The 22758-nt window shown below is 50.5% G+C and overlaps 1 protein-coding gene across 4 annotated transcripts in view; it reads left to right on the forward strand.

Moving 5' to 3' along the window:
• Positions 1–4797, forward strand: part of LDAH (lipid droplet associated hydrolase) — a 75709-nt gene extending 70912 nt beyond the window's left edge. For all 4 annotated transcript variants that reach the window (XM_020967438.1, XM_020967441.2, XM_020967440.2 and 1 more), the window contains exon 7: positions 3348–4797. In XM_020967438.1, coding sequence (XP_020823097.1) covers positions 3348–3539 — 192 coding nt within the window. In that variant the 3' untranslated portion in view covers positions 3540–4797. The remainder of the gene's footprint in view (positions 1–3347) is intronic.
• Positions 4798–22758: the final 17961 nt, after the last annotated feature.

Here is a 22758-nt window from a genome sequence, read left to right on the forward strand (position 1 = left end):
GGCCAGTTGAGGAGCCATGATTGAAAGGTGGAGAGAGGCAGATTGAGACTGGATGTCAGAGAAAATTTCCTAATAACTCGGGCTGGTCCAAAGGGGAGAGGCCTGTCTCAGTCAGTCAGGAAATAGCTATTACGCACCTACTGTGTGTTAGTCACCGTGCTAAACACTTTACAGATAAGATCTCATTTGATCTTCACAGCAACCCTGGGAGGTAGGGAGGAACTGTTATTGTCCCCTTTTTACAGATGAGGAAACTGAGGCATGTGGAGATGAAGTCACTGGCCCAGAGTTGCTCAGCCAGTCAGTGTCTGAATTCGTGTCTCCCACTGCACTATCCGCTACACCACCAAGCTGCTCCTTGGGGTGGCCCAAAAAGGAGCCTCTGCTTGCTCTGGACATCAGAGCATGGGTTCCTCCCACAGCCAGCTGCCCCTTCTGTCTGTCCGGCTGGGTGCCACCCAGGGAAGCCCTTTATCCCAAAGTAAGCTCAGTCTGTGGGTCTTCTTGTGTCCAGTGGCAAACTTTCCCTCCTGCATGTCCATGGAGAGAGGTCTCCTTGGGCAGGGATGCAGGAGGCTGTTTGACTGGAAGCTTCCAGAGCACCTGGGCCCGAGCCATGCTTCTGACACATCCAGGCAAGTCAGTCAGCCGCCCTGCTACACTCTGAAATTCCCCCTTCACGAGGTTGCTTTGCAAAACAAGGGCCCGTGGCACTGCCCACCGCACCCTCCAAATGCCAGCGATGGTGCCAGCTGCTGATGTCACTGTTCCCTAAGGCCGAGGCTCCTGGGAAGTTCGAGTCCAGCTCCTTTCACCAGATGCTGCCCTGAGCCCCATGCAGTGGTGTGGAGGGTCTCTGACCCCAGCTGTACACCACCCCCCTCTGCCTTCTCTTGGTAGCCTCCCTGAGGGGGCTGCCTCAGCCCTGCTGTGCTCCCACCACAGCCCCAGGATGCCCCTGCTCCTTTACCATCCCTCTCCTTTGTTAACTAAAAGTCAGAAGTCCTCCGCTCCTTCTTCATCGTCTTCCATTCTCTGCTAATATGAAAATATGGTTAATAGGAATGTAAACGTATAGCCTGTATCAGATTGTGTGACTTCTTGGGAAGAGTGGTGGGGAGGTAGGGGGAGAAAAATTTTAAACTCAAAAGCACGTGGAGGTGATTGTTGATAAATCAAAATAAATTAATTTAAAAAAAGAAAGAAAATAGCCAACTTGGAGATGGCAGCTCTTGTTCAAGGGAACCGCCCCCCAACCCGGAGGCCAATGTCTCTGGACTGCAGAGTCCGTGGAGGCAGAAAAGGTGTAAGAAGACTGGAAAGGTCGGAAGGGGCTCTGAGTGACGAAGAAAGGACTTTACATTTGATTCCCGACTCTCACTTAACCTGCGGGAGGGTCTACCTGTCCCAGGTCTCTGTCACGACAATCCGTCCTCCATTCAGCCACCAAAGTGATTTTCCTGAAACATAGGATTGACCTGTGTCGCCCCCCCCCCAACTCAGTAACCTCCAGTGACTCCCTAGGGCCTCTAGAATCAAAGACAAGACGCTGTGTTTGGGTTCTCCAGCCTCAGTGTCCCCAGTTCCTCAGCTGAGCCTCCACCAGCTCAGAATCTGGCCGCCTTTGCCATCCTGGGGCTCTAGATTTCTCTAACAGCTTCTTTGGTCTCTGAACCATAACATGAGCTGGAATGTTCCCCACCATGGAGACAATAGGGATTGGATGCCTTTCCTGGTTTCATATTTAAGAAACTGTCCAGCATGTATGACCTCTATCTGACTGCTTACCGCTCAAGGAGGGAGGCGGGTGGGAGAAGATTTGGAACTCAAAACTTTAAATAAAAAGGTTTTTAAAAAGAAAGAAAGAAAAGAAGAGAAACTGTTCAGGCTTCGTTGTGTGTCGACAGCCAGGCTCCATCTCCTCCCGAGGCCTCCTCCTGGCACACCCCTAGCTCAGAGACTGGTTTTTTCTCACCATCTACCCTGGGCTGGAGGAGCCGAGAGGCAAGGGACAGGGTAGACCTTGTGGTTTTAGTCTGATGTTATTGCCAGAAGTGCCAGAATATCTGTTTTAACTGACGGCCATCGTGTCCTGGTGCCACATCACGGCCACCTCAAGGGCTGGGGCCCTTCTGAAAGTGTGTTCCAAAGGCCAGCCTGTTCACACTGGCCGCCGGAGCCTGCTCATCCTAGGCTGGCTGTGCACACACCTCGGAGCCTTTACAGGAAGAGAAGCTTTCTCTCAGAAGTCGTGAGTCCCCCATCTCCAGAAGCTCTGATACGCTGCCCAGGACAGACCTGCTGGCCACAAGCTGCCCCTCTGGTGTCCTGACCACACAGTAGTGTCCTGACAGCCTGAGAGGGCAAGGGGGCTGAGCTTTCTGTTGGAAGCTTCCCGGGGCTAAAGAAGAGAGCCCCGACCTATATCCTTTTGGTAAAGATTTCTGCTTCCACAGCTATCTCCCAGCCCCTCTGCAAAAACACGAGTCTCAGGGGCAGCTAGGTGGCACAGTGGATAGAGCACCAGCCCTGAAGTCAGGAAGACCTGAGTTCAAATCCAGACTCCAACCAAACACTTGACACTAGCTGTGTGACCCTGGGCAAGTCATTTAACCCCAGTTGCCTTAAAAAAAACCCCAAAACCATGAGTCTCAAGCTCCCCACACTTTGACTGGAATAATGCCCCACCCTCGGGGATCAGTACCCCCAAGGTGGGGGTAGGAGGGGGTCAGGAGAACTTTGACCCTGGGCTCATTGTTGAGGCTCAAGTGCAACAGGGAGGAGGCTAGGGTGGGGGCAGGGAGGCAGCGCAGGTAGGATGGACGTCACCACGGACAGTCGGCTTTGGAGGGAGCACAGGGATCTGTGTCAGGCTGGATGGCACCGTGCTGGGGTGAGAGAATGATGAGCCCTCCTCGAGGTCAGAATCAGTCTTTGCTGCCCTGCCTGGGGACTGTTCCCCGGCATGTGGCTGTGCCAAGTGGCCTCTTGGCAAGTTCCTCCCAGAGCAGCCTCTGTCCCTTCAGCACCACCCTCAGTGGTTTTTTTCTGGGATTTTTCCTGGTCTCTTCAGTGCTTGTCCCAAGGGCACTGAAGTAAAGGGAGGGATGGGCTGCCTTGGGAGCAGGGGTGAGTTCCCCTTCCTGGGGATCCTCAAAACAAAAGCTGACTGGCCACTTGTGGGGTGGCTGTAGAGGGCTTCCTGGTCTGGGGGCACCCTTGAAATTAACCCCCAAAGCAGCCAGCCGAAACCTGTCCTGAGGTGTGGGAGCCTCCGCTGCGTGGGCTTGTGTTCAGACGAGGAGGGGAATGGCTTCTAACACCACACTGTCCTCTTGCTCTTTTAGCTGACCTTTTACTACGGAACTTCAGACTTATGGTGCCCAATCCAGTTCTATGAAGATATTAAGAAGGATTTTCCCAGTGGAGACATTAAGCTCTGTGAGAAAGGTATCAACCACGCCTTCGTCATGTCTTCCAACCAGGAAATGGCCACCATGATTGCAGACTGGCTAAAAGATGACCTGGCCAAGATCTAGCACAGACAGCGCAGGGCAGGGGCCAAGGAGTAGGTGTGTGTTGGCAGGAGGCTTGATCGGGTGGTAGGCAGCTAAGGAAATCTTCATTTGGCGATTCTAATGGGAGGGAGCTTATTGAAAAGGAGGGTCGGGCTAATGAATCTCAACAGAATCATCCCCCACTTGGGAATCTGAAACGAAAATGAAATGAGAGGAAGACTTGATTTCTCTTGGTAATGGGGAAAAAATGTTCCATGAGTAGATACAGCACCAGCCACATGGGGTGGGAAGATTTCTTAAATTCAGAGTTAGAAAATAGAAACCTGTGCGCTCATATAATGAAGTGTGAGAATGGAGAGAAGTCCGAAGGTGTGTTTAGAAGGTGCACCTGCGAGGCCTTTTGAGGTAGCCCTGTCAGACGCTGGGAAGGCCAGGACCACTAGGTCCTCCAGGCTCTGTGCCAACAGAGTGAATTCTCCTTCTAAATGAGGACACATTGGTGGTCAGTGCTGTTTGATACGTGAGCTCATCGGGGCCTGAGTACACTACAAAAGATGTGTGTTGGCATGGGATGAGTCCTGGCCTAGCAGGTAGGACCTGGGGCTTCCTCCCCAAGCCTCAGTCTCCTCAGCTAGAAAAGGAAAGGTTAGGCCAGGTGATCTCCAAGACCCCTCCCAGCTCTGACATCCAGTGGCAGTGATTCTGCACATGGGAACTGAAAAACAACATGGCAGCTTCTTCCCACACCTTGTGCCCGGGTTGCCCAATGTGTCGGCCAGGTCAAGTGGTGCTCATTTTGCATCTCCTGAGTGTTAGAGCCTCGATGAAGGATAGAGAGCCTAGACAGGTCCCAGAAGACCTACCTCAGCTTCTTGTCCAGAAAACACGGAGCTCTTCCTATCCGACAGCTAAGCTGTGACCCCCCAGACACCCCCACAGCCTGGACATGAGAACCCCTTGTCTCCTGGAGTCTGTTTTCTGTCTATGTAAATGCAGGGCCACTAGGTCTACATGAAATGAGGCTTCCATCAGGATCAGGCCTGGGATGCATGGGCCCAGGCTCAGACTCAGTCTGTGGTTTGGGCCCCCATGCCCACCAAGGGATCACAGTGATCATGGCCATCCTGGAGGAACTTTTGTACTCACCAAGATGGAGTTTCAGGATGTTGTGGGGCCAGTCTCCTTTTGGCTTTGACTTCATGGTGCAGGTTTGTCATGCTTGATTAAAAACCGAGAAATGCTCCTGGATCACCATTAATAAATCCATCACGTTTTGAAATGTGTGTGGCTTCTCTGCAGTTGGGCCTGTGCCCCACGGTGCCCACAGTGCCTCGATCCCATCAGAGAGAGTGCAACTCTTGGCTCCTCTGTCCTGAAAGACGCACGTTGGGAGGAGGGGGGCAGGAATCCCAGGCACTTAAACCCCATTAGCAAGAAACTCCCTGGGCAGCAATGGCCAGGGGATCTCTCTGGAGGGTCTCCAGCACTTCTAGGCATCAAGGAATGCAAAATTGGCAAACAGGCTGCCCAATCCGTCAGTGGGAGGGGTCTTGGGGAAGTCAGAGGTGAACCCGCACGCTCTCTACCTGGGACAGCTGGTGTCTCAGCACAGAGCGCTGGGAATGGTGAGATCCAGCATCAGACCCTGAGTCACTGTGTGACCTTGGGCAAGTTGCCTCACCCCTAGCTGCATCATTTTCCTCAACTATAAAAGGAGGATAAGAATACCACCAACCTCCCACAGTTGTTAAGAGATCAAATGAGATGGTAGTTGTAAAGCTTTTACCATAGTGCCAGACACATAGTAGACACTTAAGAAATGCTTCTTTTCTCCCTTCCTTTCTTCTTTCTTTACTCCCTTATTTCCTTTTTCCCTTTCCTTCTTTCCTTCCTCCCTTTCCTTCCTTCTTGCTTTCTTTCCTCCCTCATTCCTTATTTCCTGCTTCCCTTTCCTTCCTTCCTTCCTTCTTTCTTCAGAAAGGTATAAGGGTTTTGCTGCCATGGGTTCCATTATCTCTATGCAGATGACCCCTGCTCTATTTCTCTGGCCCTGGTCTCTGTCTCCTGGGCGCCAGTCTTGCATCGCTAATTGCCTTTTGGACGTTTATAACTAGATGCTCTCCAGGGCAGCTAAAACAGCATTCCCAAAGCCAGCTCATTTTCTTTCTTCTGAACTTTCCTGTTTCTGTTGAAGGTGACATCATTCTTTCAATCACCCAGGTTTGCACCCTTGGAATCATCTTTAATTCCTCACTCCCTCATCCCATATGCCTAGTCAGTTTCCAGTTCTAATCCATTCTTTCCCTCAACAATTCCTTCATCCATGTCCTTTCCATTCACAGAGCCACCCACTTAGTTCAAGACCTCATCACCTCTGTCTAGATTATTGCAATAGCTTCTCACTCAGGTCTCTCCCCAGTCCACCCTACACACAGTTGTCAAAGTAATTATCCCAAGGTTAATGCTGACTGTGAAACTCCCTGTCCAGTGACCATCAGTAGCTCCAGAATCAAATATAAATGCCTGTTTGACTTATACAGCTCTTCCCAAGTATTAACTACTCATGTATAGGCTGAGCCAATATAATAAAAATGACAGTGCTATCTAAACTAATTTACTTATTCAGTACCTTACCAAACTACCTAAGACTTACTTTATAAAGGTAGAAAATAAATGATAATAAAATTCTTCTGGATGAATGAGAGGTCAAGAATCTCAAGGGAAATAACAAAAAAAATTAAAAACTAGAAGGAAGGGGGCACCTGATCAGTCAGTTAATAAACATTTATAAGTGCCTTCTATATGCTAAGCATTTTGCTAAGTGCTAGAGATACAAAGAAAGGCAAAAGCCAGTCCCTGCCCTCAGAGAGCTAGCAGTCTGATCGGAGAGACCACATAAATAAGGAGCTAGAAAGGAGAGAAGGGGAGCCCTGAACAGCTGGGCTTGGACTCCTGTCCAAGAAGGATGTCCACCCTCCACCCTGTCTGCTCAGGGAGAGAGGTTCTTTTGGTGGTGGCGGTGTTGACATCACTTTTCAGGAGGTTGAGTTTCTGGAGATGATGGTGAAGGCCAAGTGGAAAGCAGGAAGCATCAAAACCATTCAGTCCTAGTTAAAAAATCCAGAGGCCCGAGGATGGGAGAGATTTGGTGTACAACGTGCGGAGAAGTAAATGAACTGGTAGTTGACTCTGGCTCCCAGGGAAAGGACTCCCTATTTGACAGAAACTGCTGGGAAGACTGGAGAGCCCTGTGGCAGATATTAGGTTCAGACCAACACTTCACACCAGATATCACGTTTAGTTCCAAATGAATACATGATGTGGTTGTAAAAGGTTACATTATCGACAGATTAGGGCAGTAAAGAAGAGGTTTCCTTTCCCATCTGTGGCTAGGGGAAGAGTTTACAACCAAGCAAGGATGAGAGGGGATCACAAAAGATAAAATGGATCATTTTGATTGATAAAATTGGAAAGGTTTTGCACAAACAATACCAATGCAGATGCAATTAAAAGGGAAGCAGGTAACTGAGGGGGAGGGGGAATCTTTGCAGCAAGTTTTTCTCATAGAAGTCTCATTTCCAGGGGATTTAAGGAACTGATTCATAATAAGAAAACCATAAATTGATACATGGGTGGAAGGGGCATGGATGGCCCGTGAAGTCCGGCCCCCACCTGGGCTGACAAATGGTCCTCAGCTTCTTGAAGGCTTCCCCTTCCCCCCATCGCCTCTCACCTGGACAATGGAAATAGCCTTCAGGCTGCCCTCTCAACCTCAGCATCCTCCCCCCTCCACTCAGTTGCCAAACTGATCTGGAGGCCATTCGGTGGCTCAGGAGGTAGAGCCTTGGGCAGGGAGTCAGGAAATCCTGAGTTCAAATTGAGCATCAGAGTCTTCTTGGCTCTGTGACCCTGGATAAGCCTCAAGCTCTCAGTGCCCAATAATAGCATTTACCTTCAGGGTTGTTGTGCAGATAAGATGAGATGATATTGGTAAAGCACTTCACAACCCTTAAGGCACCATACGGAATGCTATTGTAGTTTGGTCCTCTCAGACTCTTCAAGCTCATCTGGGGTTTTCTTGGCAAAGATACTAGAATGATTTGCCATTTCCTTCTCCATCGCACTTTATAGATGAGGAAACTGAGGCAGAGAGTGATTAAGTGACTTGCCCAGGGTCACACAGCTAGTAAGTATCTGAGGCCTGTGAAGGGGATTATGATTTTCATATCAATTGATGTATGTATAATGAATATACTAATAATTTAGATTTCTTAGAGCTGCCTTTTCTTTTTTTTTCAATTTTTATTAATTTATTTTGATTTATCAACAATCACTTCCATAAACTTTTGAGTTTTAGATCTTTCTCCCCTTCCCTGCTCACCTCACTCCCCAAGATGGGTGCAATCTGATACAGGCTCTACATATACATTCCTATTAAACATATTTTCAAATTAGTCGTGTTGTAAAGAAGAATTAGGACCAATAGGAGGAACCACCAGAAAGAGGAAACAAAACAGAAGGGGGAAAAAAGAGCAAATAGTCTGCTTCGATCTGCATTCAGACTCCATGGTTCTTTCTCTGCATGTGGATAGCATTTTCCATCGTGAGTCCTTTGGAGCTGTCTTAGATCGTTGCATTGCTGAGAAGGGGCTAAGTCTATCAAAGTCAGTCATCGCACAACGTGGCTGTTACTGTGTACAACGTTCTCCTGGTTCTGCTCACTGCACTCAGCATCAGACCATCCAAGTCTTCCCAGGTTTTTCTGAAGTCTGCCTGCTCCTCACTTCAGAGCTGCCTTTTCTGACTCGGGAGTCAGACTTACCATGCAGCTTGAAATGAGCAATCAAACCTTTAACGACACTCTCACATTCACTTTGAACCTTAGGTGAAGCGAGTCAAAGATCACAGAACCTGTTCCCCTCACAGAACTCCAGAACACCGGGATTGCGGATGTGTGGGCTTGTCATGGGAAACCACTCAGGCCCCGGAAATGATTGTATGTAATCCACTTCCCCCGCTTTCCCACTCTGCAATATGTATATAAGCTGTGCCTTTCCTCCAGCATGTGGAGCTGGACCGCATTCCCCACTCTGAAAGTAATTCATTAAACCACGACTTGTTTCCTGGCCCTCCTGGCTCTGGCCTGCCTTGTGTGGCTCCGGCTAGTCACAGATTAGAGACTGATCCTGGCTGGATGACAGTTAAAATTCTGTTAACAGACCAGATTTGAACTCAGGAAAATGAGTCCTCCTGACTCCAGGCTCTATCCACCGGGCCGCGCACCTGCCCGTATAAATGCTAGCTAAGAGCAAAAGTTGGCACAGCTCTGACCGCGTCGCCCCTCCCCCTGGTAACCCCGATGCTGCCGGTTACCTCCAACATCAAACACAAAATCCTCTTTGCCTCTCAAAGCCTTCCGTAATTTGCACACACACCCTCTTTCCGGTCTTCTTATTCACCTTTGTCTCTGAAGGGGACCAGTGACATCACGGGGTGATGTCTTGACCTGCTCGTGCATTGGATTCGAGTGCAGCAGAGCTGCAGGAAGTCCTCAGCCTCGCTCTGCCCCTATTCATCAAGGTCCAGTGGCAGGATGACAGTCAGGATGACCTGCGATGACCCGGTGGATGCCCTGGGTGTCTTCAAGGCCTAACCAAGCTCTAGGTGCTCCACAGCTTCTGCTTCACCACTCCCACAGCGATTGGACAAATTGCTCTCTGCTCATCCAGCAGGGAAGTCTTCCCATGCTTGGGGCAGATGCCTCTCGGGGACTCAGGGAGGACCGGCACCTGTGGCATGAGGGCTGCCGAGCCCTTTTCAGGGCCGTTCATTCAGCTTTGGTGTCTACCTGTGGCTCCAGGAAACCGTAGGATAGGCAGTGACCATACCCCGGTTAAACCATCTCGGCAAACAGGCCTGCTACCCTGCCTTTCCAGTCTCACAGCCACCTTCTTCCCCTGCCGTGTACTCTGTGGTTCAGTGGCACTGGCCTCCTTGGCGCTCCTCCCCAGCAGATGCTCCCTCTATGTGCCTTTTTGGTGGCCGCCTTCTGTAGCTGGAAGGCTCACCCTCCCATCTCCCCATCCTGGCTTCCCGTGCCTCATTCCAGATTCAGTTCAGACCCCCTCCTTCTGTAAGGGGCCTTTCTCAGTGGCTTCTCCTGGTCCCTCCTGCCAAGACCAGCTCCCCTTCACTGTGGCTCTATGGATGTAGCGCGTTGTTTCCCCCACTGAAAGCAGGGAGCCATCTTCTTGTCTTCCTTTGTATCCCCCCTTACTTAGCGCAGTACCTGGCATATAGTAAGAGCTTAATAAATGCTCATAGACTGACCAGCTAAGGAGGAACCCACCACCTCTCAGGGTAGCCCATTCCACTTTAATGTGATGGATGGAAAAACTGGCATCTTTGCTTCTCTTGTCCCCACCAAGGAGAATGACCCTAGCGTAGGGCGTCAGTGCGTTAGGGGACCCTTGAAGCCAGAGTTCCCAGTAGCAGGGTCTCACTGGAGTCCTTTGAGTGGATGATGCGGACCTGGAGGGAGCCCCAGAGGGCGTCTCCTGTACAAAGCGCCAGGGGATACAGGGTCAGGAACGGGGTCAGAAAGCCTGCAGCTAAGGGTCAGTGACTGAGGCCCCTAGAGCCTTTGGGGAACCAATCCTGGAGTCTTCCCCATCTCTTTGGGGGAAATGAGCTTAGGGGCTGGTCCACCCCCTCCTAACCCTGGGCCTGGTGGAAGTGGCAGAGAGCCTGCAAAGAGGAGGCTGTGAAGAGCCCAGGTGGACGAGGGGGCTGACCACTAGGCAGTGATGGGCTGGGCATCAGGGTGTTTGAACAGCTGAGAGTTCAGATGGGAGCAGACGACAGGCCTGCCCGCCCCCTGGAGCCAGAACATGGCTTCAGTTCTCCCCAGGTGAGGGAAGTTCTTAGCATACAAACAGCTACAGAACAGGCAGTTCATCGTGAGTAGAGGACCAAGCCTGCATGCCCACCGGGGAATAGAGAAAGTCACACTCTGGGGCAGGGAGGATTTTTAATTTTGTATTAAATTCCTCCAGCAATCTGGCAGAAGGTCCAAAAGTGACCTCCTTCCCCAGAGCCGGATTTCCTTCCCATGGACAGTGATGGGAAACAGTCAGGAATGTGAGCCAGTGGCTGAGTCGGTGACCTGCCTGGGGAGCCAGGTGCACCTGCACACTTCCCTTGAAGGACCAGAGAGAAGTCAAGCCCAGCGGCTGGCTTTTCTCTCGGCTGGCCTTTGCAGAGGTGCGTAGCCCAGCACCTGACTCTGACTGGGCTGTGGTCATTCCGACAGCTCGCTCCTTCCACCGGGCAGTCCAGGGGCTCTCGGGGCTGGGGATGCCACCAGGCCTTATGTGCTAGAGCTGGTTTTTAAAAGCCACCACCATTTGTACGAGGGGAGCTCACCAGCAGGCAGCAGCAGCAACCGGGCAGGGTCCACCATCCCTGCTTCCCAGCGGGGAGGCAGCTTCCAATGAGCGGCACAGAAATCCAAGCCAGGGAAGAGGCGGAAGCAGGGTCTCTGGCTCGGCCTTCCTGGACTCTGGAGGAGGCGAGCCTCCGGACAAATAAGCCACATTCTTCTCATTCTTCCCACTCCACGTGCCCCACCACAACCACCAGCTCCGTCCCAGGGGACAAAGGGAACAGGTCCATAGATGTTTACTGAGGCCGTTAAGGAGCAGGCCGGCAGACTTCCCCTTAATCTGTGAGGAAACAAGTGTTTCCTAGAAAGCTTAAGGAGGGGCTGGAGAGGGGGATGGTGACTCTGGCAGGGCAGCCAGCCCAAGGGCTCTGAGAAGGGATAGCCTGGACCTTAGTGGGGGCAGGAGATGGACCTTACTCAGCGGTGATAGGAAAAGGGGGAGGAAGGGGAGGAAAAGGAGGAGGGGGAGGAAGAGGAGGAAGAGGAGGAGAAGGAAGAAGAGGAGGGGGAGGAGGAGGAGGAAGGGGAGGAAGATGAAGAGGAGGAAGAGGAAGGGGAGGAAGATGAGGAGGAGGAGGGGGGAGGAGGAAGAGGAGGAGGAGGAAGAGGAAGGGGAGGAAGAGGAGGAGGAGGAAGAGGAAGGGGAGGAAGAGGAGGAGGAAAAGGAGGAAGAGGAGAAAGGGGAGGTGGTGGTGAGTACTGGCTTGTCAGAAGATTCAGTGCTGGCCCAGTTTCCTCACAAATAGCTCTGAAGGTTGAAATCAGCCTCCCAGGGTCTGCAGCAGCACTTCTGGTCTCAGGGGCCCAGGTCCTGCTCAGTGCCAAGGTGTCCAGTAGCCCTAAGAAGCCAGATCTGGGGGCAAGCAGCACTGTCCAGATTGCCTGGGAAGGTAAAGGGAACCATGACAAAGGGCTACTTGAGTCCCTGAGGGGAATAAAAGTTTCCTTTGCATTCTGGCCCCAGCTGGATTTTACCTCTGGCACAGGCCAGTGAGTGACCCCAGGCATCAGGATGTGCCCGATGCCCTTGGTGTCCTGGGCCAACTTTGATGCCCAGTGTATCCAAACTGCGCGGTCTCCTGATGCCATACTTGTAAGCTCCAAGCGAATAGTGTCTATGACAGCACTGGGCACATAGTAGGTGCTCAGAAAACGCTTGTTGATGGAGGAAGTGACTGATCCAAGACCTGCCCAGTACCAGAGCTCCTCTGAGAGTACAGCTACTGCCAGAGTCCCGGACGTGGAACCAGGATGGTCTAGGTTCCAGTCTTACCCTTGACACTCAGAAGCTGGGTGGCCCTGGACAAGTCAATAAGTATTGACCAAAGGGGCAGCTAGGTAGCATAGTGGATAGAGCACTGGCCCTGAAGTCAGGAGGACCTGAGTTCAAATGCAGCCTCAGACCAAACGCTTGACACTCACTAGCTGTGTGACCCTGGGCAAGTCACTTAACCCCAATTGCCTAAAAATTTTAAAAATAATAATAGTAAGTATTAAACATAATAACAAGTATTGACCAAGCACCTACTAGGTGCCAGGCTCTAGAGATGCAAGTACAATGAGCAAATCAATCCCCATTTGCAATGAACTTACATTCTAATAGGGGAGACAACAAAGTTCTATGAAAATACAGCATAAAATGAAGTTAATAAATGCAAGTGCATACAAAGTGGGTCTAGTGGAGAATGCTCGGGAGGGAGGGCACTGGTGGTGGGTCCAGAAAAGGAGGGGGATTCCGTGATGCCAGGCTCAGGAGGGAGGGCATTCTAGGCAGAGGGGACAGCCAGTGCAAAGGCATGGGGTTGGGGGAGGAACAGAAACAAGGCGAGTTTGGCTGCATCCCAGTGTGGGAAAGGAAATCATATCCACTGAGTGTGGCTAGAAAGGGAAGTCAGGGCTTTCAGAGCTAAAAGAGGAGCTGATGACTACAGCATCCTGAGAAGAGCGATAGGTTCAGACGTGTGTGTTAGGAAGATCTCGGAGTGGAGCTCAGGTGGGAAGGGGGACTTGAGGCCCATGAGCAGGCTGCAATCTCACAAAAGGGGTGGGGCTGAGCCAATCGGGCTGGCAAGTGCAGAGAAGGGGCTGGATGGGGGCAGTCTTGTGGCACCTTGTCAGAGCTGTGCGTTGAGGAGGCATGAGGGACAGTGAGGACAGAGACTGCCCAGCACCATTAAGTGGGGAGGGGAGGAAGGCGGCAGTGCCTTTGACAGAAACATGGGAGTTTGGAAAAGGAAGGAAAATGACTCGATGAAACAGACTGCCCGCCTCCTGATGGAGGGAATAGACTCGTGGAGACCGAGAAATATTTTCTTTGGACGGGGTCAATGTCGGACTTTGTTTTGCTTGACTCAACATGTTTGTAATAAAGAATTTTGTTTTTCTTGCTTTCTCAGTGGGGGCAGGGGCAGGAGAGAGAAGGCAGATCTTTGAAAACAAAATAAAATTGAATAAAAAAGATAATGAGTTCAGTTTTAGACATGTTGAGTGTAAGATGTCTCCGAGATACGTTTGAAATGTCTAGTGGACAGTGAGGATGTGAGCTCAGGAGAGAGACTGGAGCTGGATGTGTTCATGGGAGGCGCTGCACGGAGATTCTGGTTAAACCCAGAGATGGAGTCTAGAACAAAACCTTGGAGAATCCCCCAGGTATAGAGTGTGACTCACGGCAAACTGCATACAGCCGTGCTGGGGAGGAAAGGCATGTGGTACCTTTGGGAGGGAGGTAGAGAGATGGACAGGCTCCAGGGTGAAGAAAGTCGACTCACTGTGGATGTGCATTCAGTGCATGGGGGAAGAGCTGAGCAGGCTTGAATTGGAACACAGATGAGGGAGAGGCTGGGGAATGGGAAGGAGAGGTCATGCAGAGAGGGCTAGTGAGGAGTTATTGCAACAATAGACAGGGAAGCTGTCTCCCAGGTGTAGAAGAAGGAAGAGGGCCAGGATGCAGTCTCTTCCTTCAGGGAGATGGTGGTGGAGGAGTGGGCTGCTGGGAGGGAGGGCCATGGGCCCCCAGGTGGGCAGAGAGCTGGGATTGGGGTCAGGCCTTGTTGGCATCTGCTGGTCTCATCTGCAAAATTGGGGGAATAATGACACCTACCCACCTCACAGGACTGTTGCCTCAGAAACTAGATTTTGCTGAATGGCTTCTGGTCTAGGCATGAAGTATGTGAGCTTCAGAATCCTGATATAAATGACAAGATGAGACCCAGCCTCGATGGGAGGAAGGGAGGGATGGAGAGAGGGAGAGAGGGAGGATGGGATAGAGAGAGAGAAGGAAGGAAAGATGGAAGGGAGGGAAAGAAGACAGAAGGAAGGAAAGAGACAAGCATTTGTTAAGCACCTACTGTGTGCCAGGTGCCATGCTATGCACTTTGCAATTATCATCTCCTTTCATCCCCCAACAACCTTTCTTGGTAGGTGCTCTTATTGTCCCCATTTTACAGATGATTAAACTGAGGCAAACAGAGGTTAAGTGACTTGCCCAGGGTCCCATAACCAGTAGAGTTCTGAGGTTAGATTAGAACTGAGGTCTTCTTGACTCCAGGCTCAGCACTTTTTTCTTTGTAGAAATGTATTAGAGGGGCAGTTAGGTGTCACAGTAGATAAAGCTCCAGCTTTGAAGTCAGGAGGATCTGAGTTCAAATCCAGCCTCAGATACTTGACACTGGCTGTGTGGCCCTGGAGAAGTCACTTAACCCCCAATTGCCTTACAAAAAAGCAAAAAAAAAATGTACTAGAACTTGTGTTGGGAAAAACAGGTCAGGAAGGACTTGGTAATTTATGTTCTTTGACTCTGGGTTTGGGTAAAATGTGACAGTCAAAGCTCTAATTATTGTTAGAGATTTTTGCTGTTACCATACAGGGCATATTTCAAAGTCTTGGTGCAGTTCTAAGCTATTAAACCTTAAGTCTGCATTAAATTTTTCTTATACAAAAATGTGTTCTTTTTAAAGACAGAACAAAGTTAGTGTCTTCCATCTGAGATTATTTCCGATTGATCCCATCTGCATCTTGCGTGTGCCTCATTGTCTGCTGCCTGATCTTGTAGACTGGGAGCTCTGTTTTTGCCTTTGTATTCCCAGAACTTAGCATGATGCCTGGCATACAGCAGATGCTTAATAAATGTTTGCTGACTTGATTTAACTTGACCAGAGGGTCAGCTAAGACCATGTAGGTAAAGAACTTGGCAACAATCCAGCATCTTGTGCCTCCTTGGGGGGAAGGAGGGCACCCCATCACTAGTGTCTCAGGCCCTCCAGGAACCACACAAGCCAAGTTTTATCAGTAAAGTGTTTAATACATTTATCAGGACAATATATTTAAATGGTTAGTGAATACACAAGCCTGTTTACTTTTTACATATAGACTGCTGAGGGGTGGGGGGGACACTGCAATATTGGTCGGTTTTATTGAATTGTTTTTCCATTTCTTCTTTATGAAAAAAAAAAGTCTTTGTTCTAGGGATCCTTGTCTGGGACACAGAAGGGGGTGGGATTGGGTGGGGGAGGGTCTAGATGATGCAAAAACAAAAGCTGTCCATAAAACCATTTTTGAATACGCAGAAGCTCCTCTGCCATTCCCAGAGCCCAGTCTGTCCATCCCCCCAGCCTGCATTTGTGCCCAGGGTCACACCTAAATCCATTTGGGGGGGGGGGACCGAAGAATGGGTGTGCTGCAGTCCTGGTACCAGTCACTCTTCCCTCAGCTGGAGCAAGTCTGAGCACAAAGAGGCAGGAGGTCAGCTGGGAGTTGGGGGTGAGAGCTGGGAGGAAGAGCAGACCTCTCATTTGCAATGTGGATTGCCGACATTAAATCGTGTTTTGTCCTGACATGTTAAAGGAGCGGGCTTCCAAACCGCGAGGAGGATGCGTTCTTGTTTCAGAATCTCAGACGTGTTAGCTCACCACAGCCCTATCTCGGAGCAGACGAGAGGCTGAGCACGTTGGCTTGGGGAGTGGACACCCGCGACCCTCCCTCAAAGGAGTCACTGTCCGAGGCCACGCTTCAATGCCGGGGAGCGCTGTCAAGGTTCAACAGCGGCGTGCAGAAAGAGTTTTAGGCTCTTCAGAGTTCTTTGCTGTCATTTGCTAAAAATGCAAGTTATCGTTAGAATGCTAATGCTCGTTAAAACAAATATTCAGCCATTTGTTACCCTTCAGCTTGGTGCCAGACTCTCCAAGCAACTGAACGGGGGAGTCCTGAGGAATCAGCAAAGAAGCCGCTAAGCTGCCAAGGTCGCCGGGATTGGGCAGTAGAGGAACCCACTGCCGAGGATCCTTTCGGGTTTAACAGGGGCCCTCTCTGGCGGGGAAGCAGGGCTGCGGGCAATCCTGCCTTGCACGACCTTGGCTTCTTCGCTGTCTTCTCCCGTCGGTCTCAATCATTGCTTTATAAACTCTCTGCCATAGTGGCTTCACTTTATGGCTTTGAGACCTTTGTTTGACACAGACACGTTTTACAAATCTCTGGTCACTGCTCCATCCACAGCCAGGTTAGATCTGGAGTCAAGTTCAGAGGGGGTGGTCTGTAGTCACGGCAACCTCCCCAAACTGAGAGTCCTCGGGACCTCCAAAGTGCTCAAGCTCAACTGACCCATTTTAGAGAGGAAGAAACGGAGGCCACTCAGCAACTCCTTCTTTCTCTGCCGAAGTCCCAGGATGGGGGCCCTTTTCTCCCTCCCTGCCGTTTTTTTTTTTCTTCCAGGAGTTGCCTGAGGCTCCTGTATACAGGAAAACTTTAATCTGTGTGCCTCTGACTGGGTGTGTTTATTTCCAACTCAGCAGAATGGTATTTCATGAAAGCAGGACGCAGATAAGGTTTTTCTGTAAACTTTTTCTTTTTTTCTGAAACAGGAAGTCTCTTCTTTGTCAATAGATTGGAGCCCCAAAAGGCTAAAGCTTAGCTTTGGCTTAAGGTTTACTCAATTAGTGGCTAAATAAGCCTTATGGAAGGAAGGAAGGAAGGAAGGAAGGAAGGAAGGAAGGAAGGAAGGAAGGAAGGAAGGAAGGAAGAGAGGGAGGGAGGGAGGAGGGAGGGAGGGAGGAAAGGAGGAAGGAAAAAAGGAAGGGAGGGAGGGAGAAAGGAAGGAAGAGAATAAACATTTATTAAGCACCTATTATATGCCATGATGTAGATGAAGAACAAGATTAGGTTAAGTGAATGAGGAGGATTATGACCTTGATAAAATGTTAGGACTGAGCTTTGAAGCCCTTAAGGATTATTATCGATCAAGGCATTTCAGAGCCCAGGACATGGACGGGGAGCCCTTATGGGTGAGGACAGATGGGTCACTGCATCTCTGTGGGCGGCTGAGGTGGGGTGAAGGAGGTGCTCATAGGAAATACATGAAGAACAGGCAGGTTTAAAGTACACATTAATGTTCCCTGGTATGAGGACAGGAGCATAGGAGGAGAGAAACACTGAGCTCATTGAGGGGGAAGTAAAACGCTGGTGACTCTCCTGCAGCCTGGCCCACATCCCTAGTCACTGGGCAACCCTTCATAAGTCAGTAGGTACCAGACTCATAAAATCAGGATACAAAGAAAAGGAAGGGATAAGCATTTATTAAGCATCTGCTGTGTGCCTGGCGCCGTGCTAAGCACTTTACAAATATTTCATTTGATCCTGACAGCAACCCTGGGAGATAGAGGTGCTGTTATTAAACCCATTTTACAATTAAGGAAACTGAGGCAAACAGGTTAAGTGACTTAACTTGAGTCACCCAGCTAGAAAGTGTCTGAGTCTAAATTTGAACTCACTTCTTCTGACTCCAGGCCCAGCGCTCCATCCACTGCGGCGCCTGGCCTGGGCCATCAGTGGGGGCCTTCAGGGAGTGGTTTTCAGTAACACTGGCCATCTGCTGGCCGGCAGACAGAGGGCTGACTTGGGGCCCGGATGCAGACGCTCCTCTCCTGTACGCCATCACCTAGGAGCGGTGGAGGAGGACCGTCTCTCCCCATCCCACGAAGGCGTGGCCCCTCTTTGTCCACCTGTGGCTGGCCTCAGACAGCCTCCGCGGAGAGTCTGAAGGGTGTGGCGGGGTGGGAGGTGCCTGACCGAGGAGCGCGCAGCCCCTAGCCAGGCTGCCCGTCCTTCCGATGGCCAGGAAGGGCATCTGAGAACAGGAGCTTTCCTCCCCGGTCCCAAGACAGTGGTTTGGCTGACCGGCCCGCAGACCCTCGGAAGGCAGCTGCCCCTGACGGCGGGGCTCTCTGGTTCCTGCTTCCCTTAAAGGGGCCGCAGTGAATGGTACGGTGCCCGGCTGGGTTGGAGGATTCAAACAAAATTGCGCGTCGTTATTAGCTCTTCTTTGCTATTGCTGTTGAATGAGTTTTCCCTTTGACGGGCATCAGGCTCTTAGAGGAGTACTCCACGCGCCTCCTGATTCTAATCTCTGGACACCGCGCTGGGCTGTCATCCGTGGGAGGCTCTCCCACGCTGCCGTTGAGGGTTTCCAGGGAAGGAGGGTGAAGGAAAGGCCCCAAGACAGACCCAGGCTCAGGTCCCAAAGTCGTGACCACCCTGTCCTTTTGTAGCCTACAGCGGCTTTGAACTCCCCCAGAACTAGCCCAGAGCCAGATGGACTCAAGGCTTGTCATGAGCCAGTATCTGGTGTGACCAGAGAATGCCCCTGCCACTTGACAGGACCCTGGATCCTCACTGCCCCAGACTAGCGTGAGGCCCCGACCAAACGGCACCTCTTCCAGGAAGCCTTCCCTGATTGCTCAGTCAGTGAAAGGGAATCCTTTGTCCCTTGGTTTTCACTCTCTTGTTATCTTGCCAACGTTATCTGCTTTTATCTTATTCCCCAGATAGATTCAAAGCTTCTCAAGGGTAAAAACTGTCTTCTTTAGACTTTATCTCTCCCCCAGATTGGAGCCTGGGGCTTTGCATACAGCTGGTGCTTCCTAAGTGCTGGTGGTTATGGTTTCTGAGCCATTGGGAAGGAGCCCCCCTCCCCCTCCAGAGGAATCTTTCTCCCTCTATCTCTGTTTCTCTCTCTCCAATCTCCCCATCTCTCTCCTCTCTTCTTCTGACTTGTAGATGTAGGTCTAAGGCTTCCCATGCAGAGAAAATCCCGATCAGCTAAAAGGAAAGATGAGCTTTCTCCAGACAAAGCAGTATTGTAGAGGCACAGAGGGGTATAGTAGAACATGCTGCCATTGGCACCACAGGACCTGGGTTCAAATTCTGCCACAGATACCTGTGTCATCTTGAGCAAATCACCTCAGCTTCCTGGGCCTCAGTTTCCTCCTCTGTACAGTAAGAGTGTAGAAGCCTCTGGGGTCCCTTTTAGCTCCAGATTGACAAGCCCATGACCAGAGAGTGGCCCCCCCTTGAAGCCCTCTGGAAAGACAAGAGACCCAAAGGCAGCCCAATTGTTTCCTTTGCCCTTTTCCAGCTTCCCTGTGTGTTGTTAATAGAAACTGCAGCCGGGCTTAGGTCAAAGAATAGGAGCCAGGGCAGGCTCCTTCCTGGGCAGCTGTCTGGCTGCAGATGCTGAAACCAGATATGGTCAACTGCCAGGAAGGCCTACCTCCCGTGGGGGTGGGGGCAGGGGAGCACATTAGCTGTGCACAGCTTTGCTTGTCTTTAGCACCTCATCTAAGACTGACCTCCTTGCTGTCCATGGGACACTCTGCTCCACCTTCTGGCTGAGGGCATTTTCACTGGTGGTCCCCCATGCCTGACTGCTCTCTCTCTAACTTCTCCCTCTAGACTCCTGGGCTTCCATTCCTCCTTCTCCATCTCCCCATCCCACCCACCCCACCAAGTGCTTCCTTCCCTCTGAGGTCACCACCAGCTTATTCTCTATCTTGTATGTTGTCTCCATCGAGGAGCTCCTTGAAGGCAGGGACAGTTCTTGTCTTTCTGCATTTCCCTGCACTTGGCACAGTTGCCTGGCCCTTGCTAAACATTTAGTAGATACTTGTTGACTCTCTGAATAAGGGTAAATAAGAGTCTAAGCTGGGTGAGCAATCTCCCTCTTCATGTTTCAGGCCTAATTCCTACATGTGAGTGGTTATCAGCACCTGGGAAGTTCTGAGAAAGGAAGAGGGCTTTCAGCAAGAGAACCTGGCTAAGCCAAGCTTGCCTTCTTCACTTCAAAATAACAAGAAATATGGGCAGCTAGGTGACACAGTGGGTAGAGCTCCAGCCTTGGAATCAGGAGGACCTGAGTTCAAATCTGACCTCAGACACTTGACAGTTACTAGCTGTGTGACCCTGGGTAAGTCATTTAACCTCAATTGCCTCACCAAAAGGAAAAAAAAACCAAGAAATTCAATCAAGTAAGTTAAAGAATAAAACAACCCAAAAGGGGGGGAGGAAGAAATTCATCACTTAAAAAAAAACAGAGAAAAAATTACTTTAAAAAAAAAGGAGCTGTAAATACAATGAAAATTATGAATTAGAAAGTGAGGTGAGATCCCACCATCACCGTAATGCTTAGTAAGTGCTTGTTCATCCATTCAGAATCACTCAGTAGAGAAATGCCCAGTAGAACAACCCTGAGATTCTCTGTCACATTAATCATATTGGCAAAGTTGACCAAAAAGGATAACGATAAAACTTGGAGTGCTGAAAAATAGGTACACTCGTGCACTGTTGATGGAACCATTAAATTGGCCCAGCCATTCTGGAAAGCAATTTCCAGAATTTCCAATGCCCCAAAAGTAATCGAATTGTATGTAGCCTTTGTCCCAGTGTTACATCTGGTAGATCTATAACCCAAAGAGATTGAAGAGGAAAGGGACCCACATGTACAAAAATATTTATAGTAGCTCTTTTTGTGCTAGCAAAGAAGTGGAAACTAAGGGAGTGCCTACCTCTTCGGAATGGCTGAACAGGTTATGGTGGTGCAGTGGACAGAGTGCTGGGCCTGGAGTCAAGAAGACTCATCTTCATGAGTTCAAATATGGCTGATGCAGAGTGAAGTAAATAGAACTCATGACAACATTGTAAAGACAGCTCTAAAAAATCGAAGCACTCTGATTAATTCAATAACCAACCATGATTTCAGAGGTGATAGGCTCAGAGAACAGAACGAGAAGAGCCCGTATTTTGGGCGCAGCCGATCTGGGAATGGGTTTTGCTGGATTTGGCATGCTTTACAAGGCTTTTGTCTTCCTTTTTCCCCAGAGGTGGGAGGGAAAGAATATGGATATTTGTTCGCTCAAAAAATTAAATAAGAAAGACAAAATAAGGGTGGAAATTAGAGCTCTCAAAGAGGAATTTTAAAACAGCAGAATCAGCTGTTTAGAATAAACGGTGGAAACCCTCACTGAGCAGTGGATACCTTGCAAAAGAGCTTGACCAGCTCAGAACTCAAAAATGAAGAGACAGAACAAGGACCATCAGAACAAAATCAAAGGACAGCTCTGGAGAGAGGGAGCACTTTGAGGAAAGCGCTGGGAGCCGGAGGCTGAGCGGAACCCTGCCTCTGCGGCCTGAGTGACTCTGGTCAAGTCCCCCCATTTCCTTCCACCTCAGGGCAGGGCTGGACAACCTATTCTATAGGACTCCCTCCAGCTCCAACTGTGATTCGACGATCAGAATCTAAACTCAGCCTCCAGCCCGCAGAGAGAGGGACTTTGTGGTTCCAAAGAACAGGATTCCAGGGATTAAAGCAATGTCACCTGTATCTGCTCTGCCCCATCCCACCCACATTAGCAGCATGGAGTATGTGCGGAAGACGCCAGCTCCAGTCCTGCCTCAGGCCCATCCTGGCTGTGTGACCCTGGGACAGTCACTTCTATGAGACTGGGGGTACAGCCAAGCAGCTGTAGAATGGCATTGGTACAGGAGTGCCCACACCAAAGAAATCACAGATCCAGACAAAAAGAAATATTTAAAGCAATTTAGCAGGTTTAATTGGAACAATCCAACGCTGTCCCCTTGGCTCTGCCCCCAGGGCCCAGGGCCCCATGGGGGTCCAGGCCACGTAGGGCTGGCTGCCTGGTACTTCGGCCTGCAGTCCTCAGGCTGGACAGCCACCATGGGCTGATGCTTATGCTGATTCAAGGAGGGGGATGGCAGGCAATGCACAAGGGCCTCTTCCTTCACCAGGTCACCTAGTGCCTGCCTGGCTCCTGCTGTGCTGGGGACACTCCCCAGAGCTCTTTGGCAGCAGCCCAAGAGAGCTTTCAGAAGTGTTCAAGGCCTCCTAGATGGTTCCAAAACATCCCCAGATAGGATGAACATGCTTCCTTTGAATGGAGAAGTAAGGGGGCCTTTTGGGAGGGGCCTGCTACCCTTTTACTCCTCCTTCCGTGCACTGGGACTGGGTACCCTGCATCTTCTCATGTCCATCCTGTCAGTGGGGGACCTTTGCCCAGGCCTAGTGTGAGGAACAATTCCACCAGGCCAGCAGAGCAGTCAGGGCCCCTCCCTGAGCCTTGGGCTCCCCCTTTGCCAAGGAAGAGGAGAGTGTCAGGGGGCTTCCCTTTCGTTTCTGTCTGACATCCCCTCTGTACCCTGTGCCTGCCCAGACAAACAAGCTAGGGCTTCCATGCCAGAAGCCCAGATGGACTGGAAGATTAACAGTCAGGCATGCTGAAGCCTACCAGCCCTGCAAGCTGTAAGCCTGTCTAAGTGTAAGCCCTGCCCTGCCAGAGGTGCCAAATTCAGCTCTAGCTTGGTGCCTAGAACCTGAAGAAGAGCCCGTTCTGCCCCTCTGAGCCACACCCCCAGGCTGGGGCTAGGGTCTGCCTAGGGCCTTAACAATTCAGATCTAATGTCCTGGTTGTGTTTGGCACTGTTTGGTGCAACTGGGTTGGCTCTATCACAATTTCC

The sequence above is a fragment of the Phascolarctos cinereus genome, unplaced genomic scaffold (genome assembly GCF_003287225.1).
Source record: "Phascolarctos cinereus isolate Bilbo 61053 unplaced genomic scaffold, phaCin_HiC Scaffold_2;HRSCAF=192, whole genome shotgun sequence".
NCBI lineage: Eukaryota > Metazoa > Chordata > Mammalia > Diprotodontia > Phascolarctidae > Phascolarctos > Phascolarctos cinereus.